This window comes from Macaca nemestrina, chromosome 5 (genome assembly GCF_043159975.1).
Source record: "Macaca nemestrina isolate mMacNem1 chromosome 5, mMacNem.hap1, whole genome shotgun sequence".
NCBI classification, from domain to species: Eukaryota; Metazoa; Chordata; class Mammalia; order Primates; family Cercopithecidae; genus Macaca; species Macaca nemestrina.
Genome location: NC_092129.1, coordinates 183901826 through 183922299, shown reverse-complemented (window position 1 = coordinate 183922299; position 20474 = coordinate 183901826). Strand labels below are relative to the sequence as shown.

Here is a 20474-nt window from a genome sequence, read left to right as displayed (position 1 = left end):
AGCTTCTGGACTGAGCGACTGCCAACTCTCACTTAAGAGTAAAAGGAAAGAAGTGAATGAGTCATTTCAACGGTGGCTGCAGGAGGTATGAGCACCTATACCAACAAGCTTGTCTGACCTCCATGAGGGAAAGGACTGAAATTACTTTTAACAACAATATTTCCTTTTCTGTTTGCTTTCCCTTTAAGTCCCAGCTGTAATACTCTCTGGGTTTGAAGATACTTTAGAGTTTCAGACAACTGCTCAGTGTTCCCGGCAGAGCACAGCCCACGGGCCCAGGAGAAATGAGGACAGAGACAGGAGGAGGCAACTGGGGATGACAGAATGAAGGCAAAGGAGGGAGAAGCTGCTGCTTCACTTTCCTCTTCCACCAGCAGATCCTCAATTAACCCTTGGCGTGGCTGAGGCCCATTCGGTCTTAAGGGAGATGTTCCCATGTGGATAAACAGCAGTAAAACTCCTCTCCTTCAAGACCCAGAAGGGCCTTTACTGGAAGGTGGAAAGATTGATGCAAAGCGGGAAGCAAAATATACAGAAACTGTGAGGGGAAAAATGTTTTTGATTCACACTGTACAGAAACTGTGAGGGGAAAGTGTTTTTCTGACCCCTTGTCTCTGTGGAGGGGGCCGCAGATCCTCTCACTCACGACCGTCATCACTGTGGAAGAGGCCACAGATCCTCTCACTTAGGTCCTAGTTGCGGTGAACAGACCCTGCTCTGACCCAGTTTCAGCAGGAAGCTGAGCTCTTACTAAGAGAGAGTCAAAGCTCATGGTTCCCTCGGAATGGAAGGAGAACAGGTTTTAGACTGAAGTTCAGGAGCGATTCCCAGAAAACTGGCCCCAAGCTCAGCGCCCACCTTGCCACGAGCCGGCCCGCCTGTGCCCGCCTGTGCCCGCCTGTGCCAGCGACGCGCACATGCTCTGTCCCCGCCCTGCGCCTGCGAAGCCCATGTGTGCTTCCCAGACCCCACTCGGTAGCTCTCCATCTGACTCTGAGGGTGGACCCTTGGGTCCGTGAAGCCAGGTGGGGAGTCCCTGATCGCAAGGGCGGTTGGGACACGAGCGTGTCTGGTGCCCGTGTTGGAAAAGGAGGACTCACAATGCCAGGAGTTATTAAATGTGTAGGGGGTGTGGAAGGATTGGGGCAGCTACACATTGAGTTGTTCCTATTAGCAAATACAGCACAGAAATTCCTGACAATAGGAGTTAATGGTAAAAGTTTAATTAAAAAATGCAAAAATTATTTGTGAGTAATTATTGAAGATGTGCGGCGTTGTAACTGCATCTTCCGAGGGACCTGAGCTTGTTTGCTGTGTCACTCTTCTCCCTCCCTGTGCTTTTGTTCTTCAGGGTTGGTTACTTTTCCAGTTTCTGATGTGCTTCCCTCACCCCTAGTATTGTCTGTGACATGGTGGCAAGATTCTGTGAGATTAGGCAATTAAGAGAGGAATAATTTAAAAATAATTCATCTAATTCTTCATCAGGCTCTAATCTCTTACAAAGAGAAGATCAGATTTTTATGTTTTGTGTTTCTACTTGGCAGAGCATTTGAAACAGTCTTTCAGTCCCTCCGAAAGAGAAACAGCCAGTTTTTTAAAAAAATAAATCTCAAATTTAGCATGCCTGTTATAGCATGGATTTACATAAACCTTTTTTCTGAGTGTTATAGAGGAGTATATGAAGTTTATTTTTTTCAAATTTGGTCATTCTTTAAAAAAGAAAAAAGAATGTTTGTTTGATATATAAACCTTTATTGTCCTGAAAAGCAAGCAGAATGAAACAAATTATCCCTAGGGTAAAGCTCATGTTGGTGCATCCATGAAATTGTAGCTGTCATGATACTAAAATTGATGTAGAAAGCTGTAATGTGACATTATAGTTTTCACTTATTATGTTAAGGCTTTTACGAATAGTGCTTCCTTTTTGAACATTCAGATTCCTAAATGAAACATATAAAAAATTTGGAATATATAAACTAGCATCTGAGATGCTGGTTTTGAAAGTAGTGGAAACTTACTGAAAAGTACTCAGTATTTCACTTGTTTGACGTGTCCTTTGAGTTTTGCCTGAACCTACAAGCTGTTTGTAGACCAAAGCAGGTTATTTGTACGCATGGTCACGGAAAATAACCAGGAACTTTAATTAGTTTTTCTGCAGTTCCTTGGCAACAAAAGACGAGTGAAAAACTTCTCCTTTTTATTTTTTATTTTTTGACTTGAGTAAATAGTTCCTTAAATACTTTTCTCCACTGAGTTTCATGTTTTTATTTTTATGTTTTTACTTTTTATTATTCTGCAGGGAGTTAAATACCTGTGCATCCCAGCAGCGGATTCACCATCTCAAAACCTGTAAGTTTCTTTTTTCTGTCTTATTTGGAGACATTTAAAAAAATGAATAGAGGACGATAAAGTCAAAGAAGTAGAAGATTGTGAAGTCGTCAGAGCTCGTGGGACCCTGGTGGACCCTGCAGGCCTGGTGCCCCAGGGAAGAGGCTGTGAGCCTGCGACGTCAATGCTGGGCACGCTGGGATGAGCTGTGGCAGGAGGCTCCTTGCGGCTGACTGGTCCTTCCGTTATGCAGAGAGACCCACGGCATGTCCACAAGAAGGGTCTGATGTTTAAAAAGGGTACCTTAAACCTTTAGTGTGCTCATCTTTCCTCTAGAAATAAAACCGTAAGGGATTTGTTGGGTTTTGTCTAAAGCAGCACCGTCCAATAGAAGTAGATAGTAAGCCACAAATGGGCAGTTTTAAATTTTCTAGGAGCCACATTTTAAACAGCAAACAGAAACAGGCAACATTAATTCTAATAATATATTTTACTTAATCCAGTATATCTAAAATACTATTTTGATATGTACTCAATATAAAAAGTTAATGAGCAAGTTTATGTCCTTCTTTCATACGAAGTCTGGGGACTCTGGTGTGCTGTTTCGTACTTCGCACGTCTCAGGTCAGACCAGCTGCATTTCCAGGGCTTGAGAACCCCAGGAGGCCGGCAGCTGTCTTACGGGACAGCAGGCTGCTGAAGCCTGGCTGAGTTGGACGAATAGGTCGTTCTGGCTGAGGAAAGTCCGGTCCTCTATTTCTTCATAGCCGAATAAACCTTTGATGTCGTTTTAACTCTGTTTGCACCTAGAGAGAGATTCGTAATTGCCCCCTTTTCCGTATTGAAGAAATCCTGTGGAGACGGGTAGGATTAGGTTTGGGCAAGATAGGGGGCAGGGCCCTGGAGACCCACGGCAGCTACAGCTTTAGCAGTCACTCGGGGCTGTGTAGAAGGAACCCGGAAATACCATGGTGTGGAGTAGATGACAGTTTTCCTGAAGCACAAATGTGACTTTTGCAGGCTGAGAGGCTGGGGCTGGAAGTGAAGTACTTAGCCCGTGCCGCTGAGTCCGGCCTCTGGTTCTCAGGTTGGCCCAGTGCTGTATGACACAGGTCAAAGACACAGCAACCCTCCTGGACTACGTGTCACTGCATTTCACAGGGAAGTTGGAGGCTGTGGTGAATTTGTGAACTTGAGAGTCCCCAGGCTTGTCTGGATTCACCTTTTCTGCCCCAAGCACTGGTGCATGCATACCCTGCGAATCGGGAGTGCAGGCCGTGTGCCCCGATGTTCAGGATCCCAGGTGTCCCACCACTCTGGGAATTACTAAACGCTGGCCATCAGCCGACCTTGAGTCTTCACTGGGGCAGAGCAGAGAAATCACAGTTTATGCAATAATTTTGTGAGATCTACCTTTTTGGGAAAAAAAATAGAGCTGGAGTAAGATGGGTTGACCTGGGAAAAGTGAGGTGGTAGATGAGGAGGGGAATGGGAGGTGGGAAGCTGCAGCCCTGCAGCCACTGTGTGCTACCCAGGGGCTGTGTTTCCACATGCACTCTTGATACTTCACAGAAAGGTGAACCTTTAAGATTGAGGATATGGTGGAGGAGGGGTTTTCCTAGGAAAACAGAGTAGCGCTCTCGGCCTGGAAGGAGGAGAAGCAGCATTAGAGAACTTCCTTGGTTCCTGGTCGTGTCAAGAAACAGAAGTGGTTGGAAGGCATGGTGCACACGGAAGGAAGTGAGCCGCTGCCTTTCTCTGAAGACCACAGCAATCTTCTGCCCATGTTTTGGTGGCTATTTTTAGAATGGTTGCTTTGCTCTTATCTCAAACCGAGATTCTGACATGCTGTTGAACTTGTCAGTACCTGATTGGCAGTTTGATTCTGTAGAAGAAAAACTCAGATGTGACCCTGGACACCTGTTGTCAGTGCAGGTGGCTACGTGTCCTTGAGCTGTCCCTAGTGCTTCCCAGCTTTGCTTGGAGCTGAGTGCCGTCTTTGTCTGTGACAGTGACCTGATCTAAGCGTGGAGTGGCCCCTCGCACTATAGACACGTAAGCAGTCGACATAGATGTTAAAAAGTCTCAACTGTAAAGCCAGTTACCCCTACCTTGGGCATTTTAACCATCTACACCTCTGTTCTCTCATCTGAAAATGCCTGCCCTCAGGATTTTGGGAGGCAAGGTCATGTATGTGAAGGTGTTCTCTGTGAACTCTGGGCACTTGTACAAATGAGTCTGTTTTTACTCAGCGTGTATTAACGTATCTTGAGAGTTACAGAAAAGGTAGTTGTGATAACAAGTTTTGGTGCCCAGGAAGCCTGCTTCCGTTACTTGAGAGACGTGCCGACGTGGAAGGACAGGGGAGACAGAGATATGCCAGCTTCTTTTCTGAGTTCCAGGTCTCGTGGGTCAGTTCAGATCATCTGTCAAAACCAGCCTAGTTGCAGTCACCTTTGGTGCCGAAGGACTGGCCCGTACTTTTTCTTTTTAAAATACGCATAGATTTAGGGGGTGCAGGTGCAGTTTTGCTCCATGAATATATTGCTTAATGGCGAAGTCTGGACTTTTAGTGCATCCGTCACCCGAATAGTGAACGTTTTACTCTGTAAGCAATTTTTCATCCCCCACCTCCCTCCTACCCTTTTAATTAGTTCTCTCCCATCCCGAATATGTAAAGAGGTTCTGTTAAGTTTATGGTTTGCCTTTGTAACTCGTTCTTTGTATCTGGATGACAAAGAAAGAGTTACAAAGGCAAACTATAAATGTAGGTGGGCTTAGGGGTTAGGTAGGTGTGGCAGTGCCGTGTGTGGGGCCTGCGTGTGGAGGATGTGCCCTGCTGCACTTCCCAGTGAAGCTACAACAGTACGACTTCTGTTTCAGCTGGAGGAGGAAGTCGGGACCGTAGCTCGTGAAAAGGCGGAGAGAGGTGGACACTCTGCTGTTGGGAGTCGTGCTCTTGTGTGATGTTTTGGGGAAACGTTTATTTTTAATCCATTAGTAACAGCAAAGCTTATGAATAAGTCAGGCTTCGGCACACATGTGTCCCTGACTCTAAATATTGCTTGCTGTACTAGTTATGTGGAAATGGTGGAGTTGACTTTGGAACTTGGCGTGACTCAGCTTGTGAAGACGCAGGCGATGAAGCAGCTTGCGTTTCTCTTTACCGGTTACGGTTTCTGCTGGAAGCCATGGTGAACTTTCTAATGGGGAGCATATTTTCACAGTGTAATCAAGTGATTCACCTCAGGTTGGCAGGCAGAACACCTACCTCTCTCAGGGCATTTATTAGGGTGTTTATTACTCACCAAGTATCCGGTGCTGACGATCCACTTTTGCTTTCTGTATCGTCAACCAATGAGGATGGTCAGACGACAAATGTTCGTTATTCTCTAGTTAACAAAAGCGAAAGAAGTCTTACCTGCCACTTGGAAAATGCGTTCTGCGGGACCTAAACGATTTGAAATCGTAGCTCTTTAGCCACTTAAAAAATTCTTGGTGCCTCGGAGTTTCTCTGTGCAATGATAAAATAGATTCTGGAAACCTATGTTGCTCATTGTTTCAAACTTAAGTACAGATGTTAAAAAGGAATGGCAGTTTTGATGTAACTGAACACTTTATGTCTTACATTTTCCCCACAAATGCCTGCACTAACAGGAATTCCGGCTAGTTATGCTTAGGAAGAGATTTGTGACCTTCGAGACTAGCTGTTGTCACTTGACATTCAGCTGCTGCGAACTGCCCAGAAAGGTCAGTTTTCTGTCTTGGCCTTAATCCTCTCAAATCTCCCCCTCTGGTCTTCCAGGAACTTAAAATGCAGAAACCTGGTTTGAGATAATAACGTTAACATGTTAGAACTTCAGCTCACAGTTCCCCAACCGGCGAGCCCTGCCAAGTCAGGAAATGTAAAAGTTCAAGTTCTCAGAGTTGTGATAACCCCACAGACCTATTGTGGTGTGTTTTGCATGATTTTGTCATAATTAGGGGCATCCTAGAGTTTCTATCAAATGCACACACTGCATGTTCCCCGAGTGGCCAACGTGGTGTGGGTTAGGGAATTAAGGGCTTTGGAAATACTTACTTGCTTTTGCTTTCTCTCTGGGATTTCTTAGGCAAGTCATTTTAACCTTTCTTCTCTTATCTGAAACGCCTGTCTCACGGGGCTTTTATAGTGTTAGGTGGGATGATATCGGTGAAATTGTTTTTTATGAACACTAAGCATTTCTGAAAATAGGATTATGTTTTCTGTCTGTTCAAGTACAGAGTATTAATGTATTTTGAAAGTGAATGGTTAGATGCATATTAACTTATTTACTCATCCTGTTTTAATATATTACATTGGCATTTTGTAGTTTGACGTCATGAAGCAAGTAATCATAGATTTTTTTTTCTTTTTCTGTGAGGTCCAAGGGCATTTGATCTCTGCCAGGCTGTGGAGTCGGTGGGCCTGCATCATTGCAGTAACGCCTTCGTGACATTCAGTGGTTTTAGAATCTAGCAGGTCTGTAAATTTCTTGAGGTTTTTGTGGGGAGAAGCAGCATTAGCAATACAGAGAGCCTGTATTGAAAACATCGGTAAAACGTCCGTGCCTTATTCTATCTCCCTATCTTTTTGTCTGTATTTTCTTTAACTGACACCTTCTGTACTTTCAACTCTCTTTTTCTCTCATTTATGTTTTTCTTTATTTTATTATAAAGGAGCACTTTTACAAGACTAGAGCTAGATGGGCCCTTGGACTGCTGTGGTCCTGCTTCCGGACCGTTCCTGAGGGCTCTGCCAGCCCGTGGCGATGTTCTCCTGCTCAGGGAGAAAGAAATGAGAGCTGAAAGTGGCATTCAGTTTTAAAGACTTCATTTATTCAACTTACAGAACTATCGATCAGTCTTAGACTGTGTCCTTCTCTTTTGATGTTGAAATATTCTTCTGGGGGATGATGCAGTAAATAGTAGACAGGTCTTTCCTTGTTTTAGTTTGCTTTTAAGAAGACCTGGTCTGGCAAAACGAAAAGTACAATATATGTGTCCCCCAAGTATTTTTAATGTTGACAGTGCATGAAATACTGAAGTTGGGAATCACTGATAGAAATGTGGGCTGGTTTTGTGTGTAGTGCTGGGCGCTCACGGGGCAGCTCCTCCGTGCCTGTCTGGTGAGGACGCCCACTTACCTCGGGGTGGAGTGGGGGCGTCACCGCCAGCCTCTCGCTGCAGAGCTGCTGGGGCAGGGCCTGTGGGTGGGGGCTGTGGACAGATCCTGCCCCGGGAGGAAGCAGCTCTCTGATACGAAACCACCTTCCAGAACCTGGACCCAGAGAGAATACTCTACTCATTTGCTGTTAGAAAACAAACAAACAAAAACATTTTTTTCTAAGCAAAAACATACATATTTACATACATAATGTATAAAAATATACATTTTTTTATATATAAGGGTGCTTGCCTTTTTTGGATTTCTCCTTTGCTTTCATTTGCACACACACTTTTGCATCACTTGAAGGAAGGAGGAGCCCCCTGGGTTCCTGTGGCCTCGGCTGCTGTTACAGCCTGGTCTGGTACCACGGGCTTTTGGGGTAGGACCGGCTGCCATTCAAGGTGCTCAGCCAGATCTCTGGGCTCCCACTCCAACAGGCAAGGTCCTTTTGAGCAGGACAGGACCACCTTAGATCCTACAGTGGGAATCGAGGCCTCCAGATCTTGCAGTTCTGGAGTGAGAAGTCGTTGTCCGGCCTCAGAAGTGAACACCACGTAGTGTGACTTACAGGCTCACCCACCATCTTTTCTTAGACTCTCTGTAGGTCAGTAGAGCCCGTCTGGGCACTGGCTCTTGGCCTTCGATGCAGAAAGGAAAGGAACCAGGCAGAGGATGCTGGTCCGTGAGGAGGGAGGGAGACAGCTGCAGGTGACTGGGCTGTTTGCGAGTTCCCTCTCCCTGGAGGTGCCCCTGCTGCCCGAGGTGTGCTCCGAGGACCAGGGGCAGGAGCGGGCGTGATAGCCCCAGGCGCCGTTTGGTGCGTTTCTAACCAAGCGCGGTCCGGTCCGTGCTTCCCGTGCATGCCTTCCCTGGCTCTCTGTGGACAGAGCCTGTGCCACATGGCTGTGCGTGGACGTCAAGGTGAACCGCCAGTGAGACGGAGAGCAGGAACAGGGAACTTGTGTTCATCGAAACAGCCTGCGGGGGGATAGTGCCTCAGACGCGTGCTTCTGCTTCTAACTGCAGTTGAGCAATAGAAGGACCGGGACCGTGGGTGTTTCCCGCTGTGGAGGAGGGAGTTTAATGACCAGAGCTGGGGCTTCTGCCATCAGCTTCCCTGGAAATAACATCCCACACAGCCCTGCCCCGCAGTGGCAGAGTGCTCGCCCGCCTCTGGGCTTTTCTTGGAAAAGGCATTTCTAGGAATATCGCTCTGGCTTGGCCTTGTGCCGAATCGTGTCCATGACTCAGGTTTCGCGGGGGGGCTCTGAGCAGCCGCCTTGTTGGCATCCTTCCGGCTCCTGGCGTGGCGCCGTGAGTAGCCCTGTCGTGATGCCCGCACAGGGGCTCTGCAGCCCAGGCCCCTAACGCGGTGGTGGGTAGGAGCATGTCCTGTGGGCTCTACTGGACTAACTCTCACTGCAGACGGAACGAGCTACCGGGCGTGGTGGTGCCGAGTGGGGTCACCTCTCCATAACCTCCTCAGCTCCTTCCCATGCCCACTCGGCTGCCTGGGCACGGATGGGTTTGGATGGTGCCAGGCTGAGCACACACCCTCTTTTATTTTGAGATGTGGCAAGGCTGACTCTTGGACCCAGGTTCAACCCCACAATATGTAAGAAGCCCGGTTTCACTGTATTTGTGGTTGGGGACGTGCAGATGTCAAAGCCAGATATAAGAAGTGGTTCCCACTCCAAGGTTTCAGTGGAGGGATTCAGTTGTCATCTTTACAAGACCTTGGTGAGGTTCACAGAACTGAATGTGACCCGGTCCTGTCCCCAGTCAGAGGGGCACTGCTGGCTTTCATGTTGCCGTGTGGTCTTTGCCGTGTGTTCTGAGGTGCTCTGTGGTTTTTCATTTACTCGGGCGGTCGTCATTCATTTCTAGACTTGCTTTTGCTTTTTTGGCTGCTGTGCCTGCAGACACGGCTCCTTCTGAGCAGAAAGAGACCCGCCCGGAACAGACCAGAGCGGGTCCTGCAGCGGGGGCAGCATCTTGGCACCCGGGGGGGCCACAGCAGTGTGAGCAGCCTGGGGCACCAAGGAGGGCGCCGTCCAGCTGCACCCCTGCAGCCAGCCAGTCAGCTGCCCCAGCCTGTGCACTGGCCTGTCTCCCGTGTGCAGGGGCCTGCAAGGAGGGCAGGCCCCTGGTGTAAACCACCAGGCAAGTTGCAGACCAGCCGTCTGGAGCCACGTCTGGGCCAGATGAGTTGGCTCAAGGTTTTCAACATTGTTGAATTAGTTGCGTAATATCAGGTAGCAGGAATTTGGCCACGCGTGGCGGAATACATGTCTGACTGACACACGACGTTCTAAGGGAGACACGCTTGGCAGCAGGTAGTGCAGGTCTGAGCACGGCGCTCGCTCCTGGCTCCGTGGCGGGAAGTCAGGGGCAGAGATAGACCATTTTCCTCTCTTCAGGAAGGGAAAGGTTTTCCAGAAGTCCCTACCCGCGGCCTTTCCATTACTTCGGCGTGGACAGGAAGTCCGTTACTTCGGCGTGGACAGGAAGTCCGTTACTTCGGCGTGGACAGGAAGTCCGTTACTTCGGCGTGGACAGGAAGTCCGTTACTTCGGCGTGGACAGGAAGTCCGTTACTTCGGCGTGGACAGGAAGTCCGTTACTTCGGCGTGGACAGGAAGTCCGTTACTTCGGCGTGGACAGAGCTGCAGGAAGACAGGACGTCCTTCCCAGACAAACTCAGTGCAACGGACGTGTCTTGCTCCCGTTCCAGTACCTGCAGACCACAGACTTCCCTGCCAACCCACGTGGCTAGTCCTGCTGAAGGGGTGGGGAGCTCCCACCTGGCTGCCTGGCTCTTTGCTGGGGGCCAGGCTCCTGCCCAAGAGGTCGCCTTGGTGCCCCACTCTGCTGTGCACTTGGCTTCACGGCCTGGCTGTGGTGGGTGTCTGCTCTGAAGTCTTCTTCAGCACGGATACCTTAGATTTCGGGATTACAGCAAGAAAGCAAGAATCCTTTCTTGCCTGCTGTGTACCAAGCCACCTTATGAGTTTACGTCTGGGAGCAGTTATCCCTGGAACAGCTAACAGAAGCAGATGTGCTAGTTAGGGATGTCAGGTCAGAGTCTGGAGTCCTTGATTTGGTCCCCTAGGGATTTGTGCTTTGCTGACACTTGGAGTTGTTGCAGAACATGTGTGTGCATGTTTGTGCGTGCGTGCGTGCATATGGACAGTTGCTTCTGCTCCCTGGCCGTCCTCATCTCACTGAGCATCTACCGTGAGGCCGCTGAGTTTCTTCTGCAATCGGTACTGGGTGAGTTTGTTAGGCCGTGCCTGAATTTCTCATTCTTACTACACTCATGTGCCCTGGCGTTCTGAATGTCTTAGTTTATCAGAGTCCCTGGCAAATTGTCAATATTCAATCAGTGTTTAAAGAGAAGTCAGTTTAGTCCATGGGCAACTTTTGCTGCTTCATAAGCCATTCAAAGGTAGAAGACATTGGAGAGGTACATGTGCTCTCCGTCCCCTGAGGTATCTGCACTTAACCCACAAACCAGTCCAGAATGAGGTCTGAGTGGCGCGGGACACACATGCCGCTTGGGAGCGCACCAAAGTGGGGCTTGAGTCCTGCCTGGCTTTGTGTCTCAGGGGCTTGGCACACGGCCGTGCAAGTAGGCAGTCCCTGAACTACTTGCTGAATGAGTGACAGCTGGGGGCTGATTGAGTGACAAGAGAAAAGGGCAGTCTGAAGAGCTAAGAGTTAGAAGAAGAAAGGATTAAGGCATGCGTCGTCATTTAGAGCTTATTTCTATTATTTATTTATTATTTATTGAGACAGGGCCTCGCTCTGTCGCTCGGGCTGGAGTGCAGTGGCATGATCTCGGCTCACTGCAGCCTCAACATCCTGGGCTCAAGAGATCCTCCCACCTCAGCCTCCCAAGTAGCCGGGACTGCAGGCATGCACCACCACACCCAGCTAATTTTTTTTTTTTTTTTTTGGTATTTTCTGTAGAGATGAGTTTCGACATTTTGCCCAGGCTGGTCTCGAATTCCTGAGCTCAAGTGATCTGCCCACCTCAGCCTCTCCAAGTGCTGGGATGACAGGTGTGCCCTGCGTTCAGCCTATTTAGGACCTTAGTTTGCAGAGCATGTTGGCACGTATTATCTCATCCGGCCTGTGAGATGCCAGCCCCACTTTATAACTGAGAAGATAAGTGGCTTGTCCTGGACCACATGGTCCAGTAAATGGCAAAGAGGGATTACAGCCAGCATTTCCATCTCCCCACAGCTCTCCACTGAGCTGCAGACAGGACTGCCAAAGTCCAGGGAGACCAGTCTGGAGAATGCTGTTAGATTTTCCAGATTGCCGGGAGTAAATTAGCTTTTAGGACTTGGAAAGCCCACACGACATGGACACCTTCCTCACCCGTGTCACGGTGGCCTGCACCACCCACAGCCGGTGTGAGGGTCCCTGTGTGCTGCTGGGGCTTTGAGGGGCTCAGATTGAACATGGGGGGGCTGTCCAGACCTCTCCCAACCCCAGTCCGTGGTCGCTGTGAGTTTCAGGGATTTCTTACAGAGAAATTCCGGACAACCCACAGCCTTCCCTAGGCCTCAGCGTTGTAAATGACGGCTTCTAAGGCAGAGACGCTGCAGCCGCTTCTAAGGCAGAGACGCTCCGGGTTTTGATGGTACGGGACTGGGAGAGCTTTCAGTAAACTACAGGAAGAATAAATTCTGGTTTCTTTTTTTTTTTTTTTTTTTTTTGGCTCTGTTGCCCAGGCTGGAGTGCAGTTGCGTGATCTCGGCTCACTGTAATCTGTGCTTCCTGGTTCAGGAAATTCTCCTGCCTCAGCCTCCCTGGTAGCTGGGATTACAGGTGCCCACCACACCCAGCTAAGTTCTGTATGTTTAGTAGCCTCAGCCTCCCTGGTAGCTGGGATTACAGGTGCCCACCACACCCAGCTAAGTTCTGTATGTTTAGTAGAGATGGGGTTTCACCACGATGGCCAGGCAGGTCTCGAACTCCTGACCTCAAGTTATGCGCCTGCCTCAGCCTCCCAAGTTGCTGGGATTACAGGCATGAGCGACCGCACCCAGCCGTGTTATGGTTTCCATTACATGGTGGATTATTTGATTACAGCAAATAATAATGTAGTATATGTTTCAAGAGAGCTACAAGAGAAGCTTTTGAATGTTATCACTACAAAGTGATAAATGTTTAAAGTGATTAAACATTTATCAGGTAATTATCTTGATTTGATCATTTATACAATGTATACACGCATTGAAGCGTCACACTGTAGCCCATAAATATGTAGAATTTTGTGTCAATTATACATAAAAATCAATTAACATTTTAAGAAAGAAGCCTCAGGTAGAAATTTCTTTTCATCATATATTGAGTAAAGTAGACAATGTCATTTCTCTTTTTTCTTTTCCCAGGACAAGACATTTCAAAGAAAGTATTAAATTCATTCATGAGTGCCGGCTGCGCGGTGAGAGCTGCCTCGTACACTGGTGCGTGTGTCTCGCTTTAGCGTGTTTTGGTCGGCTCGGCTTCCTGTCAAGTGTTGTTCTGTGTGTGAATAATGGTTTCACCTCCCAACAGTTTGCTGTAAACTCTCGGTCTCACATGCGTGCTCCGTGTGTCCAGTGCTGTGTGTTAGTCACCGTTGCCTTCTGTTGAAGGAGAAGCCTAACTCGTTTTGCTTTTATTTATTTTTTTCCATTTCCACTGTTAGGATTTCTGTAGGGACCGTGAAGGTTACTGGACAACAGAAACTTCCCTTTGCTGGCTTGCCTCCAGCATTTCGTCAGAACAGCCTCTTACAGATGACACAGATTCTCTAGGCTCATCCCTGAAACCTCAGTGGCTTTTTGGAGACACTGTTGTGTTTTTCTTTAGGAGACTTGATGGTAAACGTGGATTTTCAGTACGCCAAAATGACCCAGTTTAGTGACAGCTGTCTGTTTGCATTCCGCTGTTTTGTGTCTTTGCATTCCGCTGTTTTGTGTCTGTTTGCATTCTGCTATGTTTTGTGTCTGTTTGCATTCTGCTATGTTTTGTGTCTGTTTGCATTCTGCTATGTTTTGTGTCTGTTTGCATTCTGCTATGTTTTGTATAGATACACACACACGTACACACAGTGAAAAGAAAGCTGCTGTATCACATTTAACCCGAGGATGATGCATCTGAAGCTCTTGGCCGTGCGCCTGGCACAGAGAGAGTCCTTAGTGAAAGTGGGATGGCATTTTTATTACCACTCGTAATCATACTAATAACATGGCTAATTTGTTCACGGAACCAGTCGCCAAAATTCTGGAGCCAAGGCTCTGTTTTGTAAGTGCTGGGCCGGACATGTCCCCTCTCTGTCTTGAATGAAGTGTGTTATTAATTAACTGAAAGTCTAACAATCTTTTGACATTCCCCGAAACAGTTACTCTGTAAGCTCGTTAGGTCTGTGAAGTGGTAACTCCTGGGGACTATTGCTGCTGAGGTTGGTGGCACCCCTGCCAGGACAGAGGGGACGCAGGGACCCAGCGCATGACATCCAGAGAAGCCACCTGTGTAAACTGTGGTGTGTCCTGAGGGCCAATAACCCGTGACACGGGAGGACGCTGATAGCTCCGTTGTTTTCAGAATGGCGTCTGCAGTTTCATACAGTTCTTGAAATCACATGATTTTTCATCTCACTTGTTTAAAGAGTAGAAAGTGTAATAAATACAAATGTAGGATTTTAACGTTCATTTCTGTTTGGCTTTAACATACCTTGGGGGTTCAGGGAGCCAGTGAAAGCGGAATTCTGGGGCTCCCGCTGCTGGGCCTCTCCTGGCTCCTGGTGAATGTGAATCTCCAGGGTTGCAGCCCGAGGGGATCTGTCTTCTAAAATCTCTCCTAGCAGTTCTACTACAAAACCCTGGTGAAGAGCCACTACCTGAGAGTGGGGTTTCCAAATTATTGTTTATATTTGAATATGTGTCGGCCTGATATTCTAGGAATTAATATTTCATACAGTTAGGTACCTCTAAAGATAGGTTTTTCTAAAAGCGAGACATTTGCTAAACTCCCCCATCCTAACCTGTTGCTAGAACTCTCCAAGTCTGATGAAGCACAGCCTTCCTGTGACCACCCTCATTTGCATGTACATGTAAAACGGGCCTCCCTCGGCCCGCTCCAGGTAACTGACCCTAACCGTTGCTGGCTGCAGGGTGCCTCGCTCCCACCCTGCAGACACAGTGTGCCTGCTGCGTACTCTGCGTATTTGTGTCAAAAAGAGCACAAAAGTAAGGTTGGGTAAGGGCTTCTGTATGTCGTGGGCTTTAAAAACTACAGATCTAGCCCTCGTGTAGCTAAGAAAACTAGACTTCTAAGGAACATGAAGCACCCTAAACAAACGTAGGTTATAAATGGGTTTGTCGTGTAGACCCTGGAAGCCTCAAGTTCCCTTGGAATCTCAGTTATGTCATCTGTCTGGGGAAATGGGGAGACCTGAGGAGGGGCTCGGAGCAAGGGGGCATCTGGAGCCACAGCCCATAGAAAACCAATAAACGAAGCTCAGGCAGCGGAGGAAAGCGTGCGATTCTGGTGCCAGGAAGTAGAGGAGGCTGGTGCGCTGAGCGCTGAGTGGCTCCCTGGCAGTGAGCTTGCTGTCCACACATCATCCAAGGCACAGGGAGACTTTCTAAACAAGGTCCTCAGAATCCCCCGCTCCACGTGGATTGGGCGATGGACCCGGGGATCTGAAACTGCCCTCACACGTGTGCTTCTCTTGGCCCCGCAGCCTGGCCGGGGTCTCCAGGAGCGTGACGCTGGTGATCGCGTACATCATGACCGTCACCGACTTTGGCTGGGAGGACGCCCTGCACACCGTGCGTGCTGGGAGATCCTGTGCCAACCCCAACGTGGGCTTCCAGAGACAGCTCCAGGAGTTTGAGAAGCATGAGGTCCATCAGGTAAGCAATTCCTAGGGGACATCAGAGATTCAGGCCGGTGCCCCTGGGCAGTGCCCACAGTCTCCGTACACAGCCAGCATCATGGCGTTTGGAGTTGAAAGGCCCACGGAGGACATCGGCTCCCAGCGCGCCCAGCTGCGCCCCCTCAGAAGTCATCACACATCCCTTGTGCACCTGCTGAAGCCACAGGCGCCTACCTTTTGTCGTTTTCCTTGTGCCTGGTACCCCCACTAGCTTGTTTCTCTCCCTTTGGGTGACGTACCATTTCCTTGGTCTGGCCTATTTTCATGTCCTAGGCCAGCACCTTGAAGGAGCTGTTACTCCTCTTGCTTGACCCTGGTTAGCCAACCACAGAGCTCCGACTTCCGCGGCTGTTTCCCTGGTGTGTGCACCTGTGTGACGTGTCGGGTTTGTTTCGTCCTCTCCAGTATCGGCAGTGGCTGAGGGAAGAGTACGGGGAGAGCCCTTTGCCGGATGCGGAAGAAGCCAAAAGCATTCTCGGTAAATATAAGGAGCAAGGGCGCGTGGAGCCCCAGCCCGGCGCCAGGCGGTGGAGCAGTTTTCCGGCACTGGCTCCGCTGGCCTACGATAACTACACGACGGAAACCTAACGCAAGGCACCTGCTGCCTTCCTTCCCACTGCTTGTCTTCAGTGTGCCCGGCTGGGCGGCCGTGCGGTGGTGGTGGCCGCTGGGGACAGGAGAGGGAGATCGCCAGGGTGAGGTGGGGCATTCAGGGCTCCTTCCCAAGCAACACTGCCCAGCCCTGCTCGAGGCCCCTTCACGCCGCCCGCCCCCACCCTGGCTGCCTGAGCTTGCTGCCCCTGGGATGCCGCCCAGTGGCTGTGCACGCGGGTGTGTGTGAGTGCACGTGGGTGTGTGTGAGTGCACGTGGGTGTGAGTGTGAATGGATGCATGCGTGTGCCTGTGTGAGAGTATGTGCACCGTAGGTGTGTACCTGTGTGTACATTGTGAAAGTGTGTGCACATGAGTGTGTGTGTGTGCACGTGGGTGTGTGAGTGCACGTGGGTGTGAGTGCACGTGGGTGTGAGTGCACGTGGGTGTGTGAGTGCACGTGGGTGTGTGCACGTGGGTGTGTGAGTGCACGTGGGTGAGTGCACGTGGGGGTGTGAGTGCACGTGGGTGTGTGAGTGCACGTGGGGGTGTGAGTGCACGTGGGTGTGTGAGTGCTCGTGGGTGTGGGTGAGTGCACGTGGGTGTGAGTGCACGTGGGGGTGTGAGTGCACGTGGGTGTGAGTGCACGTGGGGGTGTGAGTGCACGTGGGGGTGTGAGTGCACGTGGGGGTGTGAGTGCACGTGGGTGTGGGTGAGTGTAAGTGAATGGATGCATGCGTGTGCCTGTGTGAGGGTATGTGCACCCTAGGTGTGTACCTGTGTGTACATTGTGAAAGTGTGTGCACATGAGTGTGTGTGTGTGTGCACGTGGGTGTGTGAGTGCACGTGGGTGTGTGAGTGCACGTGGGTGTGTGAGTGCACGTGGGTGTGTGCACGTGGGGGTGTGAGTGCACGTGGGTGAGTGCACGTGGGGGTGTGAGTGCACGTGGGTGTGTGAGTGCACGTGGGGGTGTGAGTGCACGTGGGTGTGTGAGTGCTCGTGGGTGTGGGTGAGTGCACGTGGGTGTGAGTGCACGTGGGGGTGTGAGTGCACGTGGGTGTGAGTGCACGTGGGGGTGTGAGTGCACGTGGGGGTGTGAGTGCACGTGGGTGTGGGTGAGTGTAAGTGAATGGATGCATGCGTGTGCCTGTGTGAGGGTATGTGCACCCTAGGTGTGTACCTGTGTGTACGTTGTGAACGTGTATGTGCACATGAATGTGTGTGTGTGAACTCTTTCTCACTGCTGGAAGTCACAGAATGCATATTGCTGCCTAGGTTGGTGTGGCCACCTTTGCTTTTGTCCAGGACTCCACATGGAAGGCATTGGAGCTCGACCTCTGAAAAGCTACCCAGCAAAGAGCAGTCTGTGCTTGTGGGCAGACCGTGAGAACTCAGGGGCGAGTGGCTAAAAGTGTGGCCACTCCCAGAACCCACCCAGGGTGGTGTGGTGGGGGCAGCAGGGCCAGACTCCCCTAGATGGAGGGTGGCTCTGGGGCCCTGGAAGGGGTGAGAGACTGCCCTGAGCTGGTCCAGTGGGCCAGAACTTTATACCAACTCAGCAGTTAAGGGAAGTGTCTTAGATTGCCTCAGTGTCAATGCGAATGCACCAGGCTGAGCGTTCCCTAGCGCCTGGAGTCAGGGCCACTTTCCAGCCCATCGAACCCTGAGTTCTCCTTGGTGTTTGTTCTCTGGAACTGATTGCGCTTGAGCTCTGTGGTGGGCAGGTGCACTAGCCTAAGGTGGCTGCACCAGGGCGCCCCCGCTCTCTGCTCCTTGCCAGCTTCATTCACTCCCAGCCTCTTGCTGTGCTCACGTTGCAGGGGTTCCTCCTCAAGGTTTGCACGCACCTGCAAGAACTGGGAAGAAAGAGCATTTATTAGGCACTGTAGCAATTTGCATTTTAAAATGCCTGAGCATTTATTAAGCTTCTTGGTGTTCACTTGGGTTTGATAATTGACCTGAGCTACCTCATTGAATGTTTTTGGAAAGGTGTTTTTGGTGTGCAAGTCACCTTTGCCTCGCAGTTGAAAATGTTTGGTCATGATTGCGTTTGAAACCAGAGGGGAAGGTACCGATATCATTGAGCTATTTAAAGTTGCCAGTTTGGGCTCCAGCAGTGCTTTCTGGTGGGTAAAATTCCACATTCAGGCCGCGAGAGCATCTACAGTTTGTACTTGGGGGCTGCAGGCATCCTGGGACGCTGTACCCAATTCAGTGGTCTAGTCCTTTACACCGACCCAAATTCCGTAAGCATGCAGTCACTCAGATGAAAAAACATACTCGACCTCTCCCTAAAAAGATGTTGCAACCCAGTGTCTCTGAATTCCACCCCAAGAAGAGCCCTGAATGAGAAGAGCGGTTTCCCGTGCATGTGGAGGGTGTGTCAGCGGTGAGCGTTCTGGGGACCGGGGAAAGACACGTTGCCTGATGCCGCGCACGTGCGCAGGCCCTGGGTATACACCCAGAAAGGGGCATGTGGCTGTAGAACCATCCATCCAGCTACAGCTAAACAATTTGCCAATAAAGTACATGTTTTTCCTAAGCCAAAAATAAATACAAATATGTTAACGGAAAAATGATTTAGGATATTAGCTTGAACGCTTAAATATTTGCATCTTTACAAGCCTCTCAGTGTATTCTTGGAGTTCTTAAAGTGGTGTTTTAATATTTGTTGCCAGTAATGTTCTTTCTTCACAGCCGCTCCGGGAATTCTGAAGTACTGGGCCTTTCTCAGAAGACTGTAATGTACCTGAAGTGTCTGAAATGTTGCAAACCCGCAGAGTTTAGGCTGGTGCTGCCAAAAAGAAAAGCAAAGTAGAGTTTGTATTTTTAAGTATCCAGTAGTGATTTGTAAACTTGTTTTTCATTTGAAGCTGAATATATACGTAGTCATGTTTATGCTGAGAACTAAGCATATTCTTTAGCAAGAGAAAATATTTTCCCCTTATCCCCACTGCTGTGGAGGTTTCTGTACCTGGCCTGGATGCCTGTGAGGACCCCGGGAGCCTTGCTGCACTGCTGTGTGGATGGCTGCGCGCTCGTGGTTCCTTCCTGTGAACGCCCCCCAAGGACAGCCGAGTGTGCTTGTGTGGCGTGAACTCTGCCCGTGTGTTCTCAAATGCTCCGGCTTGGGAAGTAGCCCTTGGTGTGGGTTTTATCTCTGGTTTGTGTTCTCCATGGTGGAATTAACCGAAAGCTCAATGTTTTTATTAATAAAGGGCAACTTAGCCACGTTTAAGGTCATGTGCAATGCGTTATTCCCGAGCCAAGGGGCAGCCACCACGCTCCCCTCTGCCTGTGCGATTGAAGCCTGCTCCTGGTTTTATTTTAGAGGCTCTTGTTTTCCTCCAGAAGGCGCTAAAGCAGATGCTACAAAAGGTGGATTCATGTCTCCAAGAAAGAAAAACAGGCCATCAGTGTGAGGTGAAAGAAATTTGGACGTGAGAGTTGGGTTTTGCCTGCACGGAGTGGGAACTGCATGTTTGGTGCCTGGAATGAGTCGTGTGTGCCCAGGAGTGTGCAGCCAGCCCTGCCGTGTACGTCGGCTGCACGGCACTGAATACAGTTACTCTGATTCCATATTCAGCTCTTAATCTGAAGGAACATCACCTGACTTGAAGAGAAGTTTAAGTCAGTTTGTAACATTTTCCTTCTCTGATTTGGTGGGAGAAAAGGGAAATTTAACTCTACAAGGGTAAGTTTGGCTTGATCTAAAGGCAGGTGAACTCACGAGCTGATTGACTGTAGGTGGCAGACTTTATGTAGATTCTGATGCCTGGAAGCTCCTGGCAGTGGCTCGGGGAACGGCTGGGGGCCACAGGAGAGGCAAAGCGAGGTGAGGCACCTGGCCAGGTTCCCAGAGGTCTGACTCCTGAGCTTGTAGCCTCCGAGCAGTCCCGAGGAGCGTGAGGGGACCCTCTGATCAGTTTCAGGCAACAGAAACACCTCGGGTGGGACGACGCTTATCCTGAAGCAGCGTGCGTGCCTGGTGTGGCACAGGTAGCTCTGTCGTCGGTGCCTCTGAGTGTTTTCATGGGCCAGACCAGCGAACCCTGGATGTGTCTCCTGTGGGGCCCGCTCGGGAGGCAGCAGCCAGGCCCCAGCACAGTCCCGGGAAGACCTGTGTGTGTCTCCTGGAGTGTGAGGCAGTGGCCACAGCGGGAAAACAGGTTTTCATGCAACAGCACCCGTCTGCAGGGTCACCCAGCGCTCAGCCAATGTCACTTCTCACTGCCGTGTCTTACCGCAGGATTTATCTGACGCCAGCACCCGCCATCTCATAACGGCGAGCTGGTCTGCAGGTCACGAACTGTTGCCCTTAAGCTTTGTAAACCGACAGAGAAGGTATTTCACTCACCTGAGGCTCAGAGGGGCCGTGAGATGCCCCTCGGAATGTGCCTGAAGATGTCCACGTTGCTGGGACTGGAA

The 20474-nt window shown here is 49.8% G+C and overlaps 1 protein-coding gene across 8 annotated transcripts in view; it reads left to right on the top strand.

Moving 5' to 3' along the window:
- LOC105464795 (dual specificity phosphatase 22) overlaps positions 1–19284 on the top strand; it is a 58947-nt gene extending 39663 nt beyond the window's left edge. For 4 of the 8 annotated variants that reach the window (XM_071097748.1, XM_011712853.2, XM_011712856.2 and 1 more), the window contains 4 exons: positions 2300–2349; positions 12921–12995; positions 15260–15431; positions 15860–19284. In XM_071097748.1, the coding sequence (XP_070953849.1) occupies positions 2300–2349; positions 12921–12995; positions 15260–15431; positions 15860–16042 (480 nt within the window). In that variant the 3' untranslated portion in view covers positions 16043–19284. The remainder of the gene's footprint in view (positions 1–2299; positions 2350–12920; positions 12996–15259; positions 15432–15859) is intronic. The other 4 variants (XM_011712855.2, XM_071097747.1, XM_071097750.1 and 1 more) reach the window with 2 other exon arrangements.
- The last annotated feature ends 1190 nt before the right edge of the window (positions 19285–20474 follow it).